This window comes from Buteo buteo, chromosome 1, assembly GCF_964188355.1.
Source record: "Buteo buteo chromosome 1, bButBut1.hap1.1, whole genome shotgun sequence".
Classification (NCBI taxonomy): Eukaryota; Metazoa; Chordata; class Aves; order Accipitriformes; family Accipitridae; genus Buteo; species Buteo buteo.
The window spans coordinates 58,965,209-58,991,419 of NC_134171.1; the positions used below are offsets into that span (position 1 = coordinate 58,965,209).

Sequence of the window (26,211 nt, forward strand, 5' to 3'; positions counted from 1 at the left end):
CACAAACTCATGCTTTTAGTCCGTACAAGCAGATATGGTGGCATGAATCAGTGAAGTGTTTAAGATAGACATGGAAGCCAAGTCAGTAAACTCCAACAGCAACTGGTACAGTACATTTGATAGCATTTTGCTCTTATTTGGTCACAATTTCTTGTAAACTAGTTCATGGCACTCATTGTCCATGCAGGTCCACAAGCCAAAATATAAGAATTTACAGAAATAATCAGATTTCTATTTTTGATCGTTGTATTGAGATCTCTCTCTCATTAGAGAGAGAATCTTTGCAGGTTTACCCTGCAGTTATATATCATCTACCTGCAGGTGTAAGTGAAAAAGAGATGTACAAATGGACTATTGCAAACAAGTAGAAGCAGCTACATGTAAACATATCTCAGACTTGTAAAATCGAATTTTCAGTTTTCAGCTATAAATACAAAAAGTGGAGCACTATATACACAACTTCATGCTTGTAAGGTTAGATTCATCACTGCAGAGACAAAAAGAGATACAGATTAATTAAATTAGTAAATCAGTATTTCAGATTTCTATTCCAAATACATAGATATGGCAGAGTTGCAAATGCAGATAGTTATTCCTCAGCACCAGCTATTCTTCAGAGATAAATGCACCCAGGATTTCTCTTATGCTTTATGTTTTCTAATGTATTATATGCCAGTATCCCTCCACTTACATTATTTTGAATGCTATGTTTTAAAATCTAGCACTGTGTAGGTTAAATCTTTGCTAAAATAATGTTGCTAGTTAACATTAGCATACAACATAACAACCAGGAGAATGTATTGAGGAATAGAAAGGTAAGGCAAAGAAGAAGGCAGGATGCACTATTCTTCTAGGTATCCCAGAAAAATAATATCATAATAGATCAATATAAATATTTGACAGAAATGCCATATCCATGACCTTTTATAAAGAATGGGAAGCAGTGATCATGTGCAGAAACCAAAGGATGTGTGAATCTTCATATGAAAGAGAGAAGTCTTGGACTTTCCAGAAGTCTAATGCCAACTGTTCCTACAATACTGCCTCAATGAGTTATTACTTCTACATGTATTACAACCTCGTCACACCCACTACTGCCATGCAGAGGTCTTATTTTGCATTGCTGCATACATCTGTCTAAGAGGCTCTGAAGTATATCCTGATACTGCTCAGTATGACTGTGACAGGCTTTTCTGTGTGCCAAGGGCGTACTGCCCCTGAAAAGAAAAAGCTCTGCCCATCCTACCTTTTGCCAACAGCCAGGCATTGGTAATCCATCGGGACCCTGTTTCGAGAGGAGGGGGGAAGAAAAAAAAAAAAAAAAAAAAGAACATTGTTAAGTTTGATAGGATAGATATTCCATCAATATCTGTTAGAACAGCTGAAGCAGCTCTGACTTTTTATCTAATAAGTAGCTACCAGTTCCTAACTTATTTCCTCTCTTGTTCTCAAGGTGAAGGAAAAGCCAAAGGAGAGAAGGTTTACACTGTAAATACATATGTGCACCTCTCTGCCATAAAGATTTGGTTTTCCCTAAATCATTAGAACATCTTCATCAGTTTCTTATTGCTGTTAGAGCTCAGGCTGCATATATTTTAAATATAATCTGTTATTCACAACAATCTGTAGCTGAATGTACAAGTTCAATGAGCAAAAAAATATTATCACTTTTATCTGGAGGGTATTGGCCCCTAGTACAAAGTTAACCCAATGATAAGGTAGCAAGACTCAAATTTGAATAGGATCTTTTCTGTTCACTTTCATTCTTAGCTTTTGAATGAAGCAGCAAAATCTTAAGGCCTGAACATACCTCAAGTGACACAGTGGAAGAAAACATCAGTGGTGGGAACAGGGCAGTACAGCAGCACTGATTATTTTATCGCTTAGACAATATGGCCATCTAATTTCTTCTTAGGTTAGTGGAAGTCACTTCGTTTCTTTTCTGTCATCACCCTACTTTCATATATCTCCATGCATCCACTAAGATCAGAGCCAACTTTTGACCACAGTCATACTGGTTTTCATGGAACTAATTCTAACTTACATGGCTATACAGGGCTTATCCAGAGAGTTACATGCTCAGAATTGGGAGCACGTATCATGTAACTAGACTATAAATGAGCAGAAAAAAAGATCAGGCCCTGACATTTGTTAGAATATAGAATAACAACACTTATTATGTGAATTTACATGTGAAGATAGTGGTTAATTAGAATTTTTGAATGTGCTTGCATGTAATCTGATGGGAACAGCTTGCTGCCTAAAGCAAGAAAGTGCTGTTTGCTTAGCAGCTTATTCTAGTAATTACCTATAAACAGAATATTTTTCATCCATTGTTTGTTAGTGAATCTCCAGATATAAATGATAATACAGAAACAGAGAAACATTTTTAAATTACAAAAGCATGCTTGATTATCCCCAACAAAATATGAGATATGGTTACCATTAATTGGAAGCAAACAAAATGGACTATGGAATAATCTTAATGGACTATGTATTTAAGATTAAAATCCATTGACTTCAAATTAGAAGCGCTATAGTTGAAATAAAATCTACTTAATTTAACATTCATCTTAGAGAACCGTGCTTAACCACCAAACAATATCAGAACATGCAGATCAAATTTTTCTGCGAACAATTAAAAAGAAAATCTTCCTTGTATCTTTAAGAGGAAATGTGTATGTACTGTTCTTTTTTTTTTTCTTTTTGTAAATGGAAAAGAATTTAAACTTACTTTGCCGTTAAATAAAAATAACTGTTGCCAGATTGGTACAAGGGAGAGGGTCAACAAGTAGCATTTTAGTATAGGTGGGAACTTGAATTCATGCTAACATAGGGTGGGGAGTGTTGTGTGTATTCCAGGAAGGTAAGTTCCAAGGGTAAGACCATTAAATTGAAGACGTTAAATAACAAAGACAGTGAGGGTTTGGGCTGCAGACCGTTATCTTCTTACAAACCTCAGGTAAGCTTTTAATTTCCAGATCTGTTTGAATACTATTTGATGAACAGGCCAGACACCAAAAATATTACTTGTGTAAGGTCTGGGAGATTAGGCTCCAGCTTGGCTTACTGGAAACCTATGACTTGATTTTTAGAAATAATATTTACATCATTCTGCACATGACTCTCATTTTGGCCAAATCCTGAAAACATGCACCTAAGACTGCATGGATTTGAAAGGAAGTCCAGGGTGCAGAGTAGCTCTGGGACAGGCTAGGGGTGAAGAACTGAGCCAGTGCAGGCAAAAGTCATCAGACTTGATTAGAAGTGGACATAGTGCTGGATTTCTAGAAAGACTTGCGTTCAGGGTGAGTAAGGCAATGGGTATTTTGTGAGGAAAATAACAAACCGACGATTCTCAGGGAAAATGTAGGAAGGACACAAACTTATAAATTGCCATGTGATGTGGGAACAAACTGCTGAGAGTTAGGTTTGAGGTGTCAACAAAAATGTGTGTTCTCTCATTGCGGTTATGATCAGTGAAGCAGCTGGTTCATTCATGCACATGCATGTGTTATGTGAATAATGTAAAGTCAGCTCAGAAAAACATTACTTTACATTGAGAATGGCTGACTACAAACAAAGGAACCGCATGCAGGGTTGGTAGGAAAGAGAAATACTGTACCAATTGGCAAGGGGCATCCAGCCCATCCAGGCCAGGCTGGCCTGGCTCCCCTTTTTCCCCCTTAATTCCACGGAATCCCTGTTTGTAAAGATTAACTTGCAATGTTACTGTCAAGGAAATGCCTTCAGTATTGACTTAGCTGGAGCGAACAAATAACAACAGAGAGGAAAGAGGAGCAAGCTGACAGCTGTGGTGTGATTTAACCTGTGGGGCACTGACTCTGCACATCCCAAATTTGGTTCCTTTCCAACACGTTTGGCAGAAATTAATTAAAACAAACACCAACAAACCCCACAAATTTAGCCTGAAGGTCCTAAGTCTGGAGCTTTAAACCAAATTAGGAGGTTGACAAAGTCTGCTCCAGAATTTGCCAGAACTTGAGATAAGGCTGCATTAATAAAGGGTAACAGGTGACAGAGTAGCTGGTGCTTGTTCCTCTCCCCTCATTTCTTATTCCATCATTCTACAGCAGGACGATCGATTGTCCAATACACAAGTGAGACGTACCAATGGGCAAGGTGCATCTAATCCAGGAGCACCCTGTTCTCCTTTCTCCCCTTTAGGCCCCTTTTTGCCTTTCTTTCCCTTTTCCCCCTGTGGATACAATGGTTTGGATAAAACAAGTTTCATTCTTTTGGAAAAAAAAATTAAAGAAAGATTGGTTTAAAAGTTTGGGTTTTTCTTTTTAAGCCAATGGAGAGCTGAAAGGACACTTACCACTGTGTTCTGGTTTGGGTGGTGCATTATGTGGAAAAATAAATTATATGATCACAAGCAAGAACTGCAATCAGTTAGTTTGTGTTGGTATTTCATATCAATATTATGAAAGTTTTGAATCCTAGAACACAGCTGGAAATCATTGATTTCTTGAGAGAGAGGCAAATCTGCAAATCCCCCCAATCCACAGTCCAAAATAAGAGGTCTCCTATTTGTTCCAAGTGATAGTACTGAAGTGCACATGCACACTAAGCTGAATTTATCAGCTTCCCTAGAAGATTTGTCACTAGTCCGAAGCAACTTTGCAAGAGCAGAGTACGTCAGCATAGTCTCTCTAAAAAAGACCTGTGGCTCGGATGCTTCGCAGGGACAGCTAGTCTCTAGCTAAATTCTATTGACCTCCATGCTGTCACGTCAAGGGTGAACTTGGCCTGGAGCATCCTTTGCTGAAGTGACCCTTTGCACTCTGCTAAGGGTTTGGGACAAATCCTATTCTCAGTGGTGTCCACAGACACCCACAGACATCACTGAGGGTGCACTCCTGTCACTCCAAATACAACACGACCATTTCAAACCCTGTTACAGGAATCAAAACATTCGAACTGCTTGATGGAGAGGCGCTGTAACACTTTCAATGATTTCATAATGTCTTGGTATCATAAAGTAGTCAGAAATGATAATTAGATTCTTTATTTAAATATTCCAACATTTAAATGTTCTCTCTACTGCAGGCAATGTTTCATCTTCTTATGTTACTGAAATTCAGTCCTTTGATTTCACAAAGAGTTTTCTTTTTAAATGTAAAACTTCCAATGCTTTCATTACTCATGGAAATGAGTTGACTCCCCTCAACAAAGCTACCTGCAAAGATGACCTCACCTTCAAGCAGTATAAGATCTTTAGAGCGTTCATTTTATAATTGATTTCACACCAGTTGATCACAATGGTAAATGAGTTTCAGGTTTGCTCTCAATTTCACAAAAATCAAAAAAGCTTCTGTTAAAAAAAATGAAACAAATTGGACTAGGATTGTAAAAAATGGGATAGGAAGGATGAGTAAATCAGGAATATCACAAAGAAATGGGAAAAATAGTCATAGGAAAATTAGTATGACATTGGAGAACCAGCAAGCGAGGTTGTGGCTATTGGGAGGATTTAATTTGTGAGGAAAAGGGTAAAAAAGACAGAGGAATTGTAAGGAATGAAGGTAGAAGGAGAAGGAAGGAATGCCCCTTTGGAAAGACAGATGGATTTTGGTGAAGCATAGTAAATAGACATTTAACTAGTTCCACACCAGTACAGAAAGACTTAATCTATTAACAAGAGAGAAAAACCATTTTTTAAACAATTAAAAAATAATTAGCTATATCATATTTTAAAAAGGAAGGAAAGCACATTATTCATTTAATATCATAGCATACTTGACACTTTCAAATGAAAATATCTTTTCCATGAACAAAACATACTGCATTCATGACACGATTGGAACAAAGTTTCTTGTCTATCTTTTCTGTGTGCCAAAAAGTCGCAGGACAATATTAGGAAAACAGCAACCCAAACGTTACCCTTCTTTACCAAATTATAAGATTGTGATGTAAAACAATCCCCACGAGTCAGGAACTGTAAATTGGCTAAGTTTTCATCTGAAACCTACAAACATGACAGAGTAGCACAGAAGCCCAACAGTGTCAGGGTCAAATCTCATGTTATTTGTGCTCAATGTAACACCAATATATTTGCTGTGAGTGTATGCAAGCACAGAGCATGGACATACTCCAAAAATGATTCTGAAAATGGACAGAACAGTTTGGTTTCTGACTCTTTTCTATATCTTTAGGACTGATATTTCTTTAACTTGTTGTGTTACAAGTCATAAGATAACTATTTAAACTTCCAGTTTTGCAGGGCAAACCCATGATCTTATTCAAACCAATGCAGCAGTCATCTGAGTAGAGAATAGTCTGGATTTCCTGAGTACTTTACTACTTTTTCCACAGACTGAGTTCTTGTCTCTTAATCTTCACTTCCTTAGTCTGAACTATAGAGATCCACAGAAGATACGGAGAATCTACAGCTGATGAAGATTAAAAAAAAATTCCTTCCTGCCCTTCCTCAGTGCCTAGAGAAATACAAAGTTGTGGCACTTCTGTAACACTGTTATGTTTGGAACAATCTCCAATCCCCACATGCACAGATTTTCATCAATGCAGAGTGTAGGGGGAAAAGGATGGGCCTTTTTCCCCCAGGTGGAAAACCAGTGGCCTTTCCAGCCACTGTTGTGATACATCATACTCCTTTGTCAGTATTTCTAACAAGAGACACAACTGCACATTCGGGATCAGGGCCCCCCTTCCCTCCCTCTCCCCACAACACAATCTCTACCTTTTGTTAAAGGTTATTCCTATTTTTTTGTGCTGAGTGCTCCTGGACTATAATTTTATATGAGTAATTACAGCTAGAGCAGTTTTAAAAATTATTTTTACAGCCAAGTTAAGCAGACATTATAATGCAAACACTGACTTGCTTTCACTGTAGCAGAACTACTGACAGGCTAAAATAAAGATCATCAGTCTAGGACTCATCTCAAACTGAAGAAGTAAAGATTTATTCCCAGCCTATTGTAGCATGTCTGTGAAAAAAACAAGCATCACTAGTTCTCAATAGAATGTTTGTAATGATATATATTTTTGCAGTGCAATTTGAATTAAGTTTCTTAACTAGAAACTCGCTATTCTCAACTTCTGCGATGTCAGTCTAACAGCCAATACTGTAGGGAATATTTAAAACCCAAGAAATCATAAGCTGGATGCTCAACTTGTAAACTGCTTTCTCTCTATTGAAATGGGTGCTATTACACCAATTTGGTCATAGATAATTAGTAATTTACTTAAGGAAAAACATCAGAGCAGAGAAAATTTGTTATAATGAAAGCTTCTATTAATTGCTTTACATTGTGTCTTTTGAGAGTCAGCCTTCCATTCAGAAAAGGAACTATTGATGCAGCTAAGGTGGTTTTGGTGAAACCAGTTTACTTGCAAGATACAAGTATTCCCTCTTTTCTGGAAAAAAATGTGTCAAAACTGTGCAATAGAAGTCTGTTTCATGGAGTTCTCAACTGCATCTTCCCTGATTTTTCACCAAGAAAGACCTTCCTTTGCCTTCTAATTTTCTTTGAATATTCTGAGAATTTTTAAAGCAGAGATTCCATCTTCGTTTTTACTCTACAGACTTCCTGGCAATCCTCTTAATCTGAAAGCCCGTACGATAACATGGTTTATGAAATATCTGTCAGACTTGCTAAGTACTTTATCACATGCATTCTCCTCAAGAAACAGGTTTTGCCTGTTGCTGAATTTTTAGGGGGATGAAGGACTAGACTGCCTGTCCTGCAGCCCAAGAGAACAAGGCTCCACAGGAAGCTTGAATTGCAGCTGAACTCCAAAAAGGGCCTGACCGTGCCTTGTGGCCACACAGAATTCCCTCGCCCTCTTGCAACTGGAGGTCCTGTGTTTGAGCTATTTAGTCAGTCTCTGGGACTAATGAACTAATACCCCAAAGCAGCATGCTGGACTCTGGGACATTAAAATTTTTTTACATCCTGAGGGCAAGAATCTCAGCTGTTCCATTTTCACATGATATCATATTTAGAGAAGTCAACTGTTTTACCAGCTTTCCAGCTTTTCTTCCTGTATTTTGTCTGCCTATCTCTAGCTGTACATAGAAACACAGACTCAGAAGGTCTGGTTGGAAAAGACTTCTGGAGGTCGCCTAGTCTAACCTCCCAGCCTGAGCAGGACGATTCCTGACCCTAGATCAGGTCAGACCAGACCAGGTCCTGCAGTCCTCCATGGGTTCAGCTACCTCTCTGGGTAAACTGTCCCAGTACCATGCTGCCCTTCTAGCGAACAAGGTTTTCCTAGTAGCCACTCTGAACCCCCCAGGAGCAGCTTGTGATCCTGTCTTTTCCCATTTGCCATTACCTAGAATAGTTTTGCTCCACCATCTTTGTATCTCCCCTTCAAGTAGTTTGGCCTCCTCTTTGTCAGACTAAGCCAGTCCACCTCCTTTAACCTCTCGTATTGGTTGCATATGCCCCAGGCCCCTGCCAGCTTGGTAGCCTTCTTCCTCTCAAATTTCTCAGGTTTTTCGTGAACTGGGAGGATCGAAATACCATCTGCAGTATTCAAGCAACCTCACCAGGACTGATTAAAGAGGGGTAATAACTTATTTTAATCTTCTGGACGCAACCCTTCTAATGCCTCCCAGTATGAGAACATACTGTTAAGCTCATTCCATTTGGCACCTACTGTAACTCCCGCTTAGCACAGGCTGGCCATTTTGCCAGTCATCTATCAGAGCTGGCAGTTATCAGTTACATCCTTTCTACTGATAACTGCTCTCAAAAAGAAAAGCTGTTCTCTTGTGACAGACAGACCTGTAGTCTTTCACAGCAAGCATGAGCTCACCATTCATTGTGATTACTCTGCCAGGTCAGACCCTGCCTTTATAATATTCATAGAGCACCTGCTTAAGCAACAGTTGTTCTGCCAAATCAGTGCCTTACCAGTGATCTCTGAGCTCAAAATAAGCAGTATAACAAGGGACAGAAGGGAAGGATACATTTCATAGTACCCTTACCAATGCACTGGGAACTGGTTTGCCTGACAGTATCAAGAAAAGGAGGTGAATTCAAACAGCCATGGTGACTTTTTAACCCTGCTTCTTGTTTAAGAAACTGTGATGGGACGCGGACCTGGTATAACCCTGTACATGTTAGCTAGGCAAAAATCTGAACTAGAAAAATGACCTGCTGTGTGTGTGGACTTTGATATAAAGTGGCTTGCTGTGAGTGCTAATTCAGCAGTTTTAGTAACTGGGTTCTGTGTTGATTAGAAATAGGATAGATTTGCTCATGAGCTTTCTCTGCATGCATTTAGTTCTAAATTGCTTTTTACTAAACATAGTTCCAAGTCACTGCGTCTGGACAGTGAAAATGAAGTTAGGCTGTTTCTGTTAACTTCACTGTCTAGCTGGTTTACCAGAACGGTTGAATATATGATTCAATTTAAATCCACTTAATTGTAAATAAGACACATTGCCAAAAATAAAAATTGAAACAGTTCCTGTCCTTATCCATTTGGTGTGGGACAGGTAGCGTGTACAGGCATGGTACACTAGGATCAACAGTTATACTGCAAATACTGCCAAGGAACAGAGCTAGGGTCTTCAGTATAAAATTACTACCACAATGACACATTTCAGTGATGTCTACATTAAAAATTTCAGGCTGACAAGGATTTTCAGCAAGTGTAGGATGGATTGGAGAAAATGAGCCTAAAAACAAGCTGTGCTTTAGGACATGTTGATATTACTAGTTCTCTGCCTAAATTTTTGTGGGTTTTCATGATTTTGCTTAGCATGTATCTGTGACCTGCCTTTTGGCACACAGTAGAAACAAAGATAAGTTTTAATGGGACAATTTATAGCATAAAGACAGCAGAACTGACTAGGCTGAGGAATCAAGCAACAGTTAATAACACTGGTCACCTTTTCTCCCTTTTCTCCTATATCACCCTTTTCTCCTCGAGGACCAGGGAAACCCTATAAAAACAAAATGGACAAAGATAGGTCGACTTTTAGTCACATGCAGGTTAAGCTTTCAAATACTCTTGGAAAACATAAAAAAAGATGATTTCACTACATGCTTTGTATGTATATGTGTGTTATGTGTGCACACACGCATGCACACAAGAGCCTGTGAGACAAGTAAGTCATAGTGTTTGGTAGAGTCGTTTTGCTAGCAACGGAAAGAAATCATATCACTCAAAATGGCAATAGTCCATGCTATGTAGCATATGTACATTCTGGAAAAGACTCCTCCAAGTTAGAGGTTTCAGTGAGGACTAGAGGAAGAGGCTTTCAGTAAGTCTTTTTAGTATGCTGAAGAAAGAGCCTATATTTTGAAATGTATCCCTTACAGGTTATGGAATTATTCTCTTTAATTAGGATAAATTTACTTAACCAGATGTTAGTGACTCCTTGTGCTTCTACAGCTGAGTCACAAGTCTGAATATTTTCTTACCAAGCACAGTTTTTCAGCCTATTGAGTTCCAAAGGACCAACTACTTGTATTACTAAGCACTATATCTGGTGGGGTCTGTCGATAAGGGCCTCTTTATCATAGAGAGAGAGCAAATGCAGCATTTCACACACTCTCTGTATGTACTGCATGCACGCTAAATGGAAACAAAGGTATAACACTCAGTAAGCTATTTCTTGAAAGACGCTTACCTACCATTAAGAGTGTATTGGTCATACATATTACTTACATCAAGGCCAGGCTCGCCATCTTTGCCCTGCCAAAGAACCATATAAACTACATTAGTGTCCCTAAGCTGTGATACCATCGGCCGCCTGGATGCCCGACTTCTGCGATCCCTCTATACAGTGGTACCCCATGTTGCTAAGGCTGTACACACAGCATTGCCGTTAGTGAAGGACATTTCTGTCAGTGTTTAACATTTCCAGGAACTGATAACTTGACTGTAAAATTTTGCTTGACTGTAAAATTACGTTTGTACGCAGATTCCAGGAGCAAGCTAAAAAATACGGAAAGCCTATCATTTTTCATTTTTAGTTCACAGGAAGGGGAAACAGAAATTGGATTTTTTTTTTAATTTAACTCACAAAAGTGACCCCCAGATAAACATGCACTGCAAGCTAATTTAACACTCCACGGAGCTCGAAAACTGTCTCTAGTCATTGACTCCTGATCCAATTAAATGGATCCAATTAAACCACGAGTCTGTATTCCAGCTTAAATTAATTAATCAAACAGATTAGACTAGAGAGGGTATGGAAGCATCACAAGTCTCTTGCAAAGGCTGATTGTGCAAGCACATTTACATGGCTTTTCTTGTGTCAAAGTATGGAACAGACATGTATGTGTACACACCTGACCCAGTTATCAGCAAAGTAAACAGAGTAAGTCAGCTGATTTTATTGGGGCTATCCTCGTTAGGCCAAAGGAAGTTCTCACTCATAATTTAGAAACAGATGATATCATTTAAATGGTTGATTTAAAGCATACCATCTCCACCTATGAATGATCAATAATGAACTTCTGAAATTGCTTCTGAGCACACACCACAGAAATTAAAACAAAACTGGTCTCTGAAGTGTCAAACAAAAATATAATGGTGAAGTAGCCTTGCAGCACGGAAATCCAAGCAGTTTACTGACATTAAGAAAATCACACCTTTCCACTGTTCATCCTGACCTCCTGCCACTCTTGCATGGTCCCCAGACAGCTGATGGCCACAGGCTGCAGAAACAGGAGCACTCGCATTCTGGATTGCCTCTCTCTTGCTGGTTCATGTCAGGTCTGTTTCATTACTTTTGCATGACCATATGCATGGGTAGGAATCTAAGTCTGCGATACAGACCAGTGACCTTCCACTGTCAGGGATTATTACCTATCTTTGCCTTTTCCAAATAATTGTATTGCTAGGTGAAAAGCAGTCATAAAGCACACAACATTTAATCAAGGCGTGATGAAAAGCACGATGTGTACAAACTATGTGCAACTTACAGGCAAGCCGTATGGTCCTCTGGGTCCAGGGTCACCTGCAGTTCCCTTTTCACCCTAAGAAAAGATTACAGAACAAGCAAACAAAACCATTGTCTATCTTAGATAGAAATAATCTCTACCAAGTGCTTTAGGTTAAAGTTATGCATTCCTAAACCTTTATTTTTATCAAATGATTCAGGGGGCAAAGAGAAGGTGTGTATTAGTTTCTAGGCAAAATGAGCTTTTGGATATATGATACTACATTTGTTTTTAAATCCATTAGTAACTGAAAATATTTTTCAAACTGAACTTGCACCAATTTAAATTTTAAGCTTGTAACAGCTACAACATCACACTCAGTAAAAATCCAGTCTTGTAATGACAATTGAGGATATACAGCATCAAGCTCCAGCACAGCGGCTGAGATGCAACACAGTGACAAGCAAAAATAATGTGTCAATCAAAGCTTGTATTTATGCAGGCAGTGCTATTAACAGTGACATTGTGAAGATTATCCCATGCACTGTACTGTGTTGCTAACTGCTCTATTGGATTCTAGATTAGTGACGTAAATACCCTGGTTTATTAAATCACAACTGCATTAATGTGCAAGACAAACAAGTACAGAGATTACTCCAGAAGTTTGATGTCACGCTGCACTAAAATCTATGGAAAAATTACCAGTTTCCAGAGGGATGCTACCGAAATCATTTTGCAAGTTTAATATAGAGAAAACTTTTCCAAATGAAATGAAATTTCAAGGTGACAGATTTCAGGCTGACAGTAGCAATCATCTTTGCTCTCCAATTATTCTTCATCAAGATTGATATGGAGTTAAACTTCCCAAGTCAGCCAACATTAGCCCCTGTAACGGCGAGCACAGCCCTCTGTGAGCTTGTTAGTGAGGCAGGGCTAGTAAGTAGGTGCAGGCAGCAGTCTTGTTTCAGACTGTGGTGCTGTTTCTTCTGAATACAGTTTAGCAGAAAAGCCATACTCTCTCTTGAGAGAACTAAACTGCTCAGTGTTGATGAGATTAAAAAAAAAGTCCTGACCACCTCCAGTTTTCAGAGCTCCTACTTTGGATTTGTTACGTAGGGTTATTTGGATCCCTTCTTCACCTCCTTTCCTTAACATAACCTCATACAAGGCTTTGTGCAAGGCTTCTGGCACACAGAAATGCTGTGTTTCATCCTAGCAATTGCTGCACTTAAGCTCTTGAGACAATTCTGTGTACGAGATCCTCTAAAAACCTGGGCTATTTACTACTCATTGTTAATTGATTACTCTATTATTAAAAGCACAAGACAGAGATGTAGATGTGTGCTTAATTAATAGCGGTGATCATCAGCACAGCCAAGTCCCTTAGGACAGCTCTGAAAATGGGCTGCTAAGTCTCAATTTTGTTGACTGGATAATACAAAAAAGCAGGCATCAGAATAAACTGAGTCTGATCCTGTTGGTGAATAATCACAGCAGTAAGGAGTTTGTCAGAGTAACTGACAGTTGATTTATTTTAGATATTTCATTTTTTTACATAGGTGGACACTGTCTATACTCACTTCAGTCTAGTGGTGATTAGATGTGTAATGTGCAATCTTTCTGGATTCTGTTCATGTCCAGCCATTTCTGAGCAGCACTTAGGCTGGATGCCCTTGCAGAACAATAGGAGGTATCGGGAAGTAACAGCTGATTTTCAAAACAGTAAATCCCTTGCAGCTTTAAAACTTTCTGCTGAGAAGAAACTAATGTGCTGACCTAGGTATATAACTGTTTGATCAATACTTGAAATATGTCAAGACTAGTTAAGTATCTTTTTCTTAAATCTTCAACAGCAAAGGTGACTGTACAAAAGTCCTCTCAAGATAGGCCTATAACGTTGCTAAACATATGGTAGACATAAAGATACTCAATGTATCAGTTTAGGAAATAATCTCATCTGTTATGTAAGAATATATTTAGAGAAATGTATCTCACAATTTTTTTGCCTCCAATACAAAGCACATGCTGAAATGTGTTTGGAATATCAGATGAGGTCCTGAATGTTTATGGCTTATATAAGATTGATGGACTGTCACGGGCATACTGCCCTCAGCCATTACGATAAAGCATTTCCTTCAGGGAAACAGACATTTGCAAACCTGAAGAAGGTTTTTAATATCTTTTTGTAAGACAATTCATCAGTGCCCAAAGCACAGAAACCATAGCCTTTGTTTTTGCCTCCTATGGCACTCAGTCTCCTGAATCATGGGTGAATATGGACTACCATTTGCATGAATAACGCTGCATAAATGGTGTCTCCAGTAAGACTGATATGAAGATTTCATAACACTGCCATGGTGACAAAAGTTTTAACCAAATTAAAGAGAATACACTTTCCCTCCCAGTACAGAACATGTGTAGTGATGACAGTGTTGCACGGGCTACACATCTGAGAGCCAAAACCAAGCTCAAAACCCGGTCTTTGCCATCAAGACAAGAGTTTCAGGAAATTAGCATTTCATTAATTTTGTCTTTCAGCTTCTTTTAGATGGACAAGTTGGATACACATTATGCCTGTCGTTACCCTTCAGGTTTACATGTCCCCTTTCACTAGCAGTAGTTTAAGTTTATCTGTTTACCAATGTTCTCTATTTTCTCTCAAGACAATATATTAGAGAGATTAATAGGTACACAGCCAGATTCAGAGGCTTGTTATGATCAACTCCTCCGGTTAATGAAGATGGTCTCAGTAAAAGCTCTCTAAGCACCTAGCAAAATGGTATTTTCAATAGGCAAAGAATTTATTAACGACTGTAAAACACCAGCCTAATAAATGGTATTAATTCACACTGTTAATTACAATTTCTGTTTCTACCAAAAGAAATGCACAAAACCACAGTATTAGAATGTTCACCAGTATCATACTTCAGGAAGTGTTAAATCCTGTGTTAGCTTTTAATAATCAATGAACAGTTTAAAGTTTAGAGAGAAAATTACACGGTTAAGCTCACACAGTGAGTTAATAGCGCATTCGTTCTAAAATTAATGTTTTCCTATTTTCTAGTGACATGCACTGTTTTCCTAGTCTACTTTCTTGCCATCTAAATAAGTTTTGTATAAGGACTGTGATATTTTCTATTTTAATTAAATAGCTAAATTGGAAACAAACTAACCAACTGTAATTTGCACAACAGTCTGTCCTACCTAAGAAGAGTAATTCAGCATTGCCTCAAATGCAGTCTATGCAAAAATGAATCCATGATTTCTATATGAGAAATCACTAGGCTTCGGTTTGATTATACTTCCTTTCCTTAACTTTTAAGGAGACATAAATATATAGTGACCAGCATTTTATGTTTATTCTCTTAAAGTGAGATTGTCTTTCCAAATTTTAAATAATGTGGATTTAAGAACGTGGTTATGTTTCATGTTAGGAATCCCTAGCACCTGTCTAGGTTAATATTGGCCCAAGGTTTTTCATATCAGTATGGAAAAAATGTGATCCTGTCCAGTGATAGGGAGCAGTGGCACTGTGTACCATTTTTAATTAAAAGACAAAGTATGAAGTCTGCAGGCAAAAAAGTTTTCCTCCTGCTTTCACATAACAAGTTCATCAGTTGCAAATGCAAGTTGTAAATCTGCATTAAAAACACGTGATTTGTTATTCAGATAATGAGACATATATTAATGCCAGACACCTGTTAAGATAACTATGCTACAAACAACTTCTGCCAAACAGTATTGAATAATTAAATAAACAATTACAGCAATAATCTTGCTAGTTGATTGCTTGGGAAAAAACCTTCCATCTTTCTTGTGAACTTCCTCCCATTCATTTAGCTACAAAGAAAATGGCGGGTGTGCAGGAATTTCTTGTACACCTTAGTTTCTATTTTTTTTCAAATCTGTCCCTCGGTGCTCATGCAATTATTGAACCAATTTACATCACAGAAGTTCCTGTCCCCTTTGTAACTACTACTTGTCAACAGCCGTGGTAGGCCTGATTCTAGAACCAGCTGTATGACTTATTATGACCTCAGATACTTTCATAATAAAAACCAATTATAGTTATCTTCCATACATTAGAAGAATAGTTTGCATTATAGCACATGGTTTTTGAAATAAATTTCAACTGGTAGTACATAGGCAGATCCTTCAAGATAAAGGTTCATAATGCAAGAATGAAATGTACAGTATTTATATATGCTTCTGCATGTATATCTCATCTAAATTATTTCCTGAAGTTCAGATGATGTTCAACTATCTTCACAGAGTTGATAGAAAAAAAAGTTATGTCCTAGTTGAAAAAAAGACTTGAATCTGTAATCTCCTAGGAAAAAAGGAAAAATACCCAAGTCCTTCAGACAGTTAACTAGCCTGAGTAGTAACTACAGTCTACTGTTCCTATTTTGGACTACAGTGCATGTCTTTTATTTATTTCTCAACACACAGCTCTGTAAAAATGAATCATCAAGTCATGCATACCTTTCTCAGATGTACTGCTCCTAAAGCTAACTGGACCTGTGCCATATGGCTGCATCTCTAATAGAGCAAGTCTGAAGTCTTTTTAGCACAGCTGTTTTGTTAAGGTGAGAAATTCAAAGAGACAAAATTCCAGGCTGGCAAATCCTTGGAGGGTTTAGTTAGTATAAGGTATCATCTTTTGTTTTGTTGTACAAGTTGATGGCTGTATTGTGAAAGATGACAGGCTCACAGTTAAAGGTTAAGGTCCCTGTCCTATTTCCACTGGAGAAAATTTACTGTGAATATTTCAAATTAAATAGGAGGGCTCCTATCTTCTAAGCTAAAAAAAAAAAAAAAGGAAGAAGAGTTTACATTTTATAGAGATTAGAGAATTTTTTCAAGATAAAAACACTTAAGTGCAAACAGGTAAGAAATACTCATTTTTTTTGCCATTGCATACGTATATAATCAGATCACACTATCTTCTTTTGTCCCAGTTTGTTCTCTCAATCCATTTAGACAAAATAATGAAACCAACCAAAATTATGTTCTGTGTAGCACCGTGAACTTGAACATCCTGTAAGTTTCTTACTGATTAGTCATTACAAATTACCAGCTCCTCTGAAGTTAATAAGTTACAAAATCAACCCTTAAACAGATAAATGTGTGTTTACCTAGAACACATATACAGTTCTGTGCTGATCCTTACACAGAGGAGGTACTGTTATATTTAGTAACATCTAGGCACACTATAAGTAGCCATATGACATTTTGCCATTGCAGCAGTCGCTTTGTAAAGAGAAGCACAGAGAGCATATACTTACTCTGTCTCCTTTAGGACCTGCAGGGCCATGGGGACCAACTGGGCCATCTACACCCTATGAAAGGAAACAAAGAGGGTAAGAGAGAGGTCTTGTTCTTACAAGTCTTTAGTTTTAATAGCTGTCTTCTAGCCAAGAACTAACATGGAATCAGTCTTCAATGGTTGAAAATTCAGACTTAATTGTGATGGGACCTGGCCAAACAAATCCATTTGGCTTTCAAAACTCCACCTACAAGCTCTCCTGTTATGAGGTAACCCATCTGTCTTTCAGTTGGATTTTACTTTATTCATGGAAGCCATCAGATGTACAAAGACTTTAAATGTATTGAAGGAAATTTTGCCAGGAAAAATGGAAGGGTCAAAGTTTTTTTTTTTTTTTAAAACATTGATTATTATTTAAATTGAAATGTCCTTACAGGTGGACTTACCTGTGGTAGTGATCAATGGCAATCTTACAGAAGCCTTCAAATACATAACTCCACTCCTCTTTCATTTATAAATTTCTTTATCATTATCAGAAGCAAATGACTTAACATTTATGTTTAATATGAGAATGCCTGCGGCACACGTCTGCACCCATTTCACTGATTCCATATTAGCATTGAACAAGTATGTTTTCATGTGTAAACTAAATCCCTAACCTTACTCAGGAAAATAAGCACCCCAACCAAGGCCGTTGTCCAACCAAAAATCAAAACCAAACTGTGTCTTTAAGATTCAGAGCTCCTTCTACAGAGAATGACATTCTCCTTCCCACACACATTGCCCTAAGAGTCTGCTCGAAGCCCCCTCTTATACAGCATGGAAAGTGCCTGCGGCGTTTGACCTTCCTTCCTCTGTGCAGTGTGTGAGCGTGGCCGGCGGAGCCGCTGGAAAGCACACGGACTCGGGAACGAAGAGCAACACAGAAAGACGAGGGACTCACCCGGGGTCCTGGCTTTCCGTCTAAGCCAGATGCTCCCTGTGTGGTTAGGTGGAAGCATGGATGATGGGTACAACACGAATGACAAGAACGTGAGATTAGTAAGTGGTGCTGATGAATAAACATAATTCAAACATACAGTACAAGTTGTGACAGGGTTCTGGAATGGGTATCACATTACTACAGCATGTTAGTTAAAAATTCACATAAAACATCAAGAGCCTGATTCCATTCTCACATTAGTGTAACATCGCTGACCCGCCCCTGCCTTCACATCACAGTTATATTAGACCAGAATAATGTCAAGCTACAGGAGTGCTACAAACACCAGATGTCAGGGTGTTTTTGAGCCTTAACACGCAAATATTTACTTTGTAATTTACTTGCATGCTTTCTAATTTGTAAATAACGACAATAGTGAATACTATACTACACAAAGAAAGAAAAATGTATGTTAACCGTGATAGGAAGTATTTAAGTGCAAGAATACTGCGTTATGCAGCCAACAAAATCTGGATCCTGACTACAATGGCTTCATTCATTTCCAAGAGCCCGGGAGACAATCACGTTTCCTGTTTTCCCAATATACTCCCAGTTCAGAGCACAGTCAAGGGCTGGAAGTGGGTAGCACCCGGCACTTCGGGCTATTTGCTTCAGCATCCTTGGGGACGGGCTGACCTCTGGTGGATTTTATGCGAATAACAGAGCAGCACCGAAGGATCTGCTCGACTATCCCAACACTGCTGGCAGTGATGCTGGGGCTAGGGGGACCAAAACTATTTGGGACACAGGGAATAATCTGGGCCAAAAAAACCCCAATCCAAACCCAACCCCCCAAAAAACCCTCATTAACGGTGAAAATGAGCCATTTTTAGAAAGTCAAATACTTAGACTTTGCTCCTTAATATGACATTTAGAAAAAGTAGTAAGCAGGAGCAAGACAAGATCTATATACAGTTGAAAAACTAATGGCATATTTTGCTCTGGGTTGGAACAAACATTTCTGGCAGATACAAAACTTTCTTCTTCCTCTTAGCCATTTTCAGGGGGTTGGCTCAGACCTCTAAAGCTCCCTCTCTACATAGCTGTAACTGTCAACTTGAAAATTATCTTTTTTTTTTTCAAAATAAATTAAAATTCTCAGTGAAGCTGACCTTGTCCAGAAGCCCTGCACATAATTCTTGAAAATATTAATCAGAGGGGTTTGGGTTCCTTTGGGTCAACTAAGCCTTTTTTCTCCATTTTACTATTAACAATATAATCATATGGAGTAATCCTCACATGAAGGGAAAAAAAAAAAAAAGGAAAACCAAACTCTTTTTTTGTGAGGAAAAAATAAAACTAACTTGTCAGAGTGCTTTCATGCACACAAAGTAAGCACACAAAGTATTTGCTCTTTTGTCAACCTAAATTTTAAGAACTGTATTGTTTCCACATGAAAATTTATTTTTAAGGTCCTTCATTTCTTTCTAAGACAAAATTTATACCAAACACTCAGAATGGAAATCTTCTAAAGAGCAAGGTAAAAGAAACAACCCACCATCCTTACTGAATGAGAAAAAAAAAATAAAATTCCCTAAACCAATTTTTAACTTTCCTCAGTTAGACCTCTGCATTTTAACTGCAGAAGTGCAAACAGGGGAAGAATAACTGAAGACATGGGGGGAAAAGGGAAGATTCCTTTTTTAACGCAAACACCATACAACACTTAAATAACAATATGACTAATGTAATGGGGGTGATGGCATCCTTGTGACACTGAACACTTTCAACTGACACATAACAAAAAAAACCTGACAGCACTGGTTGTTACAGGATGTTACTTTGGACAATAGCACAGATTAGGGGTAAAAAAACCAAGACTGATGCTCTGCTCTAACCTGGTATATTCTATGTATGCTGTTGAGTAAACCAGAGTTGTTCATCAGGAGTAGAAAGAGAAGTTTGTGATTTGCACTGAGATTGAATAGTTGGGTTTTTTACTTACTGGAAGACCAAGGGGCCCTCTGTCACCCTTTTGACCTGGTTCACCCTTCAATCCTTTAAGACCATTTAACCCTGGTTCACCCTAAACGTAAAAGTATAAATGCCAAATTTTTGGTGCTATAATGGGTGTTTAAGCTGGGATAGAAGAAGCCAGTCTCAGAAATGGCTGCAAATTCCAGTTTGAAACAAGGACACAGATTCAACCTTCTCAGCTTCCTGGCAATTTACATATGGATAAAGTAGGGGGCAAAAGCACCTGGGAGGTGTCTGCTGGAGATTTAAAATCTATGGGAAAAAAACTAAAGGAAACTTATGAGTAACAGGTTCTTTTGAATCTTTTCCTAATAATTATCACTATAGTTAGATGGTTTGAATTAAGCATGAGTTTGAGGGGTTTTTGGAATTTCCTCAAATCCTATAAACCATCCCACGCAGATAATTCAAACTGAAGGAAAACTTTCAGAAAAATAAGCCTCAAACTGCAGGTTTCTACTGTGGGATCTCCTGAAAAGTACGTTTTTTAAGGAAGCAATATTTTTTCTTATGGCAAACTGGAATTTGCAGCAAAATCTTACATAAAGATATTTTAAACCTTTAAGCATACATAATTAAACAGTAACAAATTAAAAGAAGCAGTATAGGTTATACAATGCCAAGCTATTTGGGAGCTCCATAGTTTCTGTGTTCATACAGAGAAGTTTAAACAACGTAAGAAATGGCACTTGTCTTGTTGTGATTGTTAAATTATGCATAGGCTATTACATTAAACATCACTAAGCGTATAATGTTGGGCCTGGAGTTGCCAATAAATCATTCTCATGTCATGAAAAACTACCTCAGCATGAGGGCTGCCCAGTCAAAAAGAGTACTGACCACACCTGCCTCTTTTGGGAAACAGAAATATGTGGGTATTTCATCCAGGCTGCTCCTCATGGCCTTGTTCCTAGGTTTCCCTTTGATGTATTATGTTACCTTATATCATATTCATTTAAAAAAAAAAAAATCTCAACAGAATCTAGTCTACTGCTTTAAGTAACTCCAGACATCATCTGCCTGCTTTGCACCCTGCCTAAGTAGCCATTTCTTCATTCTTCTTCTATTTGACTCGATGTGACTGTCAGAGCAGTAGCACTGAAAACGCTAAAGTTTTGGAAACAGACCTGAGAAATCTCACAAAAGCCTGAGTCTCAGGCCAAAAGCCTGAGGTAAGGCAGGGCTGGCGCTGATGGAACAGACTTGACTTAAAAAAATGATTTATGACTCAGGCTTCTCGTGCCAAAGTAACACAAACAGTCTCATAATGAGTCAAACCTGTGATTTTCTGTCTCATACCTTAAAAAAACCAAAACAAAATCCAAAAACTAAATAAAAAAACCCCCTCCCTCCTCTTACTTATTTTTGAGAAAGGTGCATGTGATTAGGGAGCCATAGTGATTAAAATGATCATGCCTGACAACACTGCTGGCCCTAATGAATACTATGCTGTAATGTCACAATGAATTTTAGTTTACTGGTGATTACTGAATTAAAGCACAAATTAAAATATTCCAACTCTGCCAAAACTCCCTTCTGAGCTGTTTTCATGGGCTTAGAGAGTCCCTACAGTGTATCTTCATGTACTATGCTGTGGAAAATGTTCAAATAGTATTGCAGACCTGCCTGATCAGGGATTCCAGGTTGGAAAACATGAAAATACACACATGAGTTTGTGATGGGGAACTTGCATAATGTGTGAAGGAACTGGTCAGCAAACTACATGGCACTTGAGAAGGTGAAAGGCCATTCATACTGGAAGAAGTAGGAGATGCAAGAGAGCATAAATGAAGAAGAGTTTATCTGACTCCATTTCCTGAGCATATCACATGCTTCTGTGTTCAAAAGCAATTCCAATTGCAAGTGCAATGGTGAGCAACTTGCCTATTAATACGAAACTAAATAATTTAGTGCCACACCACAAATATTAATACAAAAAAATGGATTCAGCCAATGTTCAGGAGAAATACTACTCAGAAACAATCATAGAAAATTTAAAAAGCTTTTAAGCTATCTATTAATATTAAAATCTGCTTTAAGGTTTAAGAATATCAGAAACATTTATTAAATGAGACATAAGACAAAACATAGCTGCATGCATTAAAGAACAAAGCATGACATCAAGACTTTGCAGACATCAAAAGCATGACTATTCAAGACAGCCATTAATTTACCTTTGGGCCAGGCAGTCCATGAGGTCCCTGAAAATAAAGATACCATTTTTCATTATGAAAATATGCCACAGGTTTTTAATAGTTTGTTGCTTTGTAGGGGTGCAAGTTGCACCTGTATTTTTGTCCTCACAGATGAAATGCAGCTGCCAGTAAAGCAACTGTAAACACCTGATGCAGAGAAGGAACCAGACCACTAGCATGTTAACACTAACATTTGCAGGTGCAATTTGTTTCTCTACTCCCTATGAATTTTAAGACATGCAGAAAAGGTCCTAAATTAGGTCCCTCTCTAATGGTACCACATACTCTCATAGCACTTCTATGAAGCAGACATTAAAATTACAAGAGGGCTTAAGGCCTTTCTAGCCCCGCTCTTCCTCCCAAGCTTACCATAGGGCCTGGAGGACCATGTGGCCCTGGTGGTCCAGGTGGTCCTATCATCTACAGATAAAAAACAACGGCATTAAATCATGCAGAGTAAAGAACTCCCTCACAAATACCAGAAGTCAGACTGCCCCTTCTTCTGTTGGTAAGCACTCACAAACATAGCAATGCAATGGTGCACATTGACAGCATATCTAGAAATGGGTTTAGGAATGGGAGTTATTTTGATTCGAAAGACAGGGTACCTGAAGTTTAGATTTGCCTGTGCCGTATGGCAGCGTGCCTGTCTCCTGACTCTTATTCCTAGGGCCTAAGATACACTTTAAGACACTATGGGGAAAAAAAGATCTAAGACAAACAGTACTGAGCAGGGATGCTTGAACTTTTAATATTTTATGGTATGTGCTCCTTAGTTGTCTCTGTACTACATAATCTACAGAAACAGAAGATGATGTATGATTTTATTCCTCCCCAATACTGATGAATGGAAAAGATACTAAATTCAAGCTAGGGTTTGGCATATTTTCAAAATTGCCTTTTGTCTCTCCTTTTATTTCATTTAACCCACTTGTACCAAGAATTTCCTAAAGTCATTAAAATAGGTAATCAGGTTGCTCAGCATTTAGTGCATGCCTATTCTGTGCTGGTTTTCTGTGTTCCTAAAAAATCCATGAAAGAGAATTTCATGATGATATTTACAGTTTAATATCATCTCTTTTCCTGGGTTTAATCCCAAAGGGCTGTTATTGTAACCTGCAAGGTGGCAACAGGGATGCTAAATCAGGTCTCCAGACTTATGCACAGTCCCTCTGCTACACTAGCTGTTGGTGATGGCAACAGTGGTAACAAAATGAGGTTTGAAATGTAAGACAGAGATTCCACCATCTGTGATATCTCCTGAAAGCTTGAAAGCCTTGTTTCAAGGGAAAACAATCAGAACAAGATGAATTAGTGAATTAATTTGTAACAAATTAATCTTCATTTCAGAGAAAGAGACTCAGAGATACAGGGTGCCCAGTGTGTCCTGCGATGGCAGAGGGTAATGTCTTTTGACTCCTCAGAGCTATGGCTCCAAATACCCAGGGCATGTCACCACTGACAAGGTAGTGGTAGTTAACTTCTGCTCTGAGGGTTCCTAACTTACTGTGCCCTGATAATGTTAATGACCCATATCATCAAGGTGTTGCATGGAGAGGTGTTTTGGTTTGGGGTTTTTTTTAATGCCTTTACAATGCTTTGAAAAATCAGGAGAATGTCTGGTCTCATAAAACTATTCTCTATCTTGGGTCACATGTCCCTATTCCTGACATCGCTGAAGTTGGTCTACTCTGGTTCTCACTGGACTTTCTGAGATCCCCAGAATACAAGGTGTTGAGAGAGATCTGGTTTTGTTGGTGTTTTTTTTTTTAATCAGTTTTATATCTCTATTTTATCTTGCAAAGCATTTATCTTTTGATTCATTACAGAGCCAGAAGGCTTTCACTGAAGTGAGCAGGTCTGTTGTTCATAGTGAGAGAATAGAACAGAACAGGATTATATCTTTAGAATTTCTTAAACAGTATTTAGTTCTATGACCAGAAGTCTGTTCATTTGCAAAAGGGCAAATTATTCAAAGAAGAAAAGTGTTTTTAAAGTTCAAGTGTAGGAACCATCAAGGATGTCAGGAAAGATCAGTCATGAATATTAAGTATTGTTCAGAATCAAAAGCTGGAGAACCATTACCGGACTACTGTGTTCACTGCAACACCACACTGAGACTTACTGAAGGACCTTGGGCACCAGGCAAACCAACATCTCCTTTTTCGCCTTTCATACCATTGGCTCCCTACAAAATCATTACAAAACGGCGTTTATCAACAGCTTTACTCTTATTAGCAATCAATCTAGAAATGATAATATTTATTTTCAAATAATTATAATTTTTTTAAAAAGAATAATACAGCACACATAATGGAATTCCTTTTTTTTTAATTGTGGTGTTACTTTATTAATAACTGTTAACAACTGTAAAGGTATGCTTTTATGTTGTCAGCTATGAATTGTGGCATGATATTTACGACAAGTCCTTAAGTTGGCACTCCATTCATGATATATTGTACTATGGATACATTTTTGGAATTGTTTCTATTTTTACTGAGAAATTTCATTTGTACATATATATGTATATAGGAATAGGAAGAATGCATCCCATAAATATTGATGCATTTTCTCTCCCTCCTCCAAGTCATCTGAAATTTCTGACAAGTGTTCAAAACATAGCTCCTTTCTCCTACAAGCTACACTTGCCCAAGTTGTGCTATACATTTCAAGAGAGGTACAAATCTGATCAGCATGCCGACTAAACTCTCTCTTCCCAAAGCGATATTCTGTTTGACTGTAAGAGCAATGAAAAGTTCTGACAATCTTACACCTCGTCCTAGATTAGCTGCAGAACAATCTCAGAATTTTCCTCCCCAGTGCTTTCTGTCCCATTTGCAATTTATCAGCACTGTTGGAAATTCCTGATAGCAGAAGAGAGAAAAAAATACAAGTATTTTAGCTAAAATTAATTTATTTTTCATACTCACTGGCAGGCCAGGCAGTCCAATTCCTCCCTTTTCTCCAGGCATTCCAGGATCACCTGTATCTCCTTTTGAGCCTTTAGGACCCTAAAATATGTACTTATTCAGCAAGTCATGTGTAAAAAAACCCAGACACACCAACAGAATTCTAGCTTTGATCCTAATAAGCAGAGTAAGTCATTCTATGGCTTGACCTTTGTTATTAATAGGTAGAAATGCAGCCATTATTAGACCACAGAGTATGCAGCTACATAATAATGATCTTTATTAATTACTATCATGATTATTTAGATTATGAAATCTAAGCTACAACGTGGGATCACAGAAATAATCTCCTGAAATAACCTATGGTTGCTCACATGATCTTCACTACATGATTTATGCATAATGTACCTGCTCCCCATCAACACCTGGAGTTCCTGGCGATCCTGGTTCACCCTGCAAAAGATAAGATGGAATTGGATTATCCCAATTGTCCCAGATGTTAGAGGAAAGAGCCAGAGAAATTGCCATAATTAACACCACCACCACCACCAGAGAATATTCTGTCAAAAAGAACAGCATATATATATAATACCTATATGCACCATATTGAATAAATAGCCCTGCTGATTAGGCCATTACACAAGCTTTGGGTTGTATAAAGGCCAGACAAGTGCATAAAAAAGAAAGGAAAAAGAAGAAACCTCAGAAGCCTGGTTAAAAGACCCCAATCTAATGGAAACCTTGTCAGTTACTGGAATAAATGCGGAATCATGGTTCTCTACATATGTAGGTTAGACAGAAACTTAATGTTTTCTTTCCCTGGCTAATATAAATCACCCAGTGAAGGAGTTCACGTTCACAACATTGCCCTATGACCGGTTCCTGAACAGCATTCTCCAAGGGAGCAAGTGACATTGATGGGTAGAGACTCTGATACTGGAAACAAACTCCTGTAAGGTTGAATTCTGCTTTATGTCATTAATTTCGA

At 38.2% G+C, this 26,211-nt stretch overlaps 1 protein-coding gene across 1 annotated transcript in view; it reads right to left on the reverse strand.

Moving 5' to 3' along the window:
- Window positions 1-732: 732 nt before the first annotated feature.
- COL25A1 (collagen type XXV alpha 1 chain) overlaps window positions 733-26,211 on the reverse strand; it is a 317,436-nt gene continuing 291,957 nt past the window's right edge. Inside the window, exons 26-36 of the mRNA XM_075032675.1 lie at window positions 25,632-25,676; window positions 25,245-25,325; window positions 24,440-24,502; window positions 22,684-22,734; window positions 22,294-22,320; window positions 17,180-17,233; window positions 11,934-11,987; window positions 10,672-10,698; window positions 9,890-9,943; window positions 4,133-4,219; window positions 733-1,285 (exon numbers count right to left, since the gene is read on the reverse strand). Of these exons, the coding sequence (XP_074888776.1) occupies window positions 1,046-1,285; window positions 4,133-4,219; window positions 9,890-9,943; window positions 10,672-10,698; window positions 11,934-11,987; window positions 17,180-17,233; window positions 22,294-22,320; window positions 22,684-22,734; window positions 24,440-24,502; window positions 25,245-25,325; window positions 25,632-25,676 (783 nt within the window). The 3' untranslated portion in view covers window positions 733-1,045. The remainder of the gene's footprint in view (window positions 1,286-4,132; window positions 4,220-9,889; window positions 9,944-10,671; window positions 10,699-11,933; window positions 11,988-17,179; window positions 17,234-22,293; window positions 22,321-22,683; window positions 22,735-24,439; window positions 24,503-25,244; window positions 25,326-25,631; window positions 25,677-26,211) is intronic.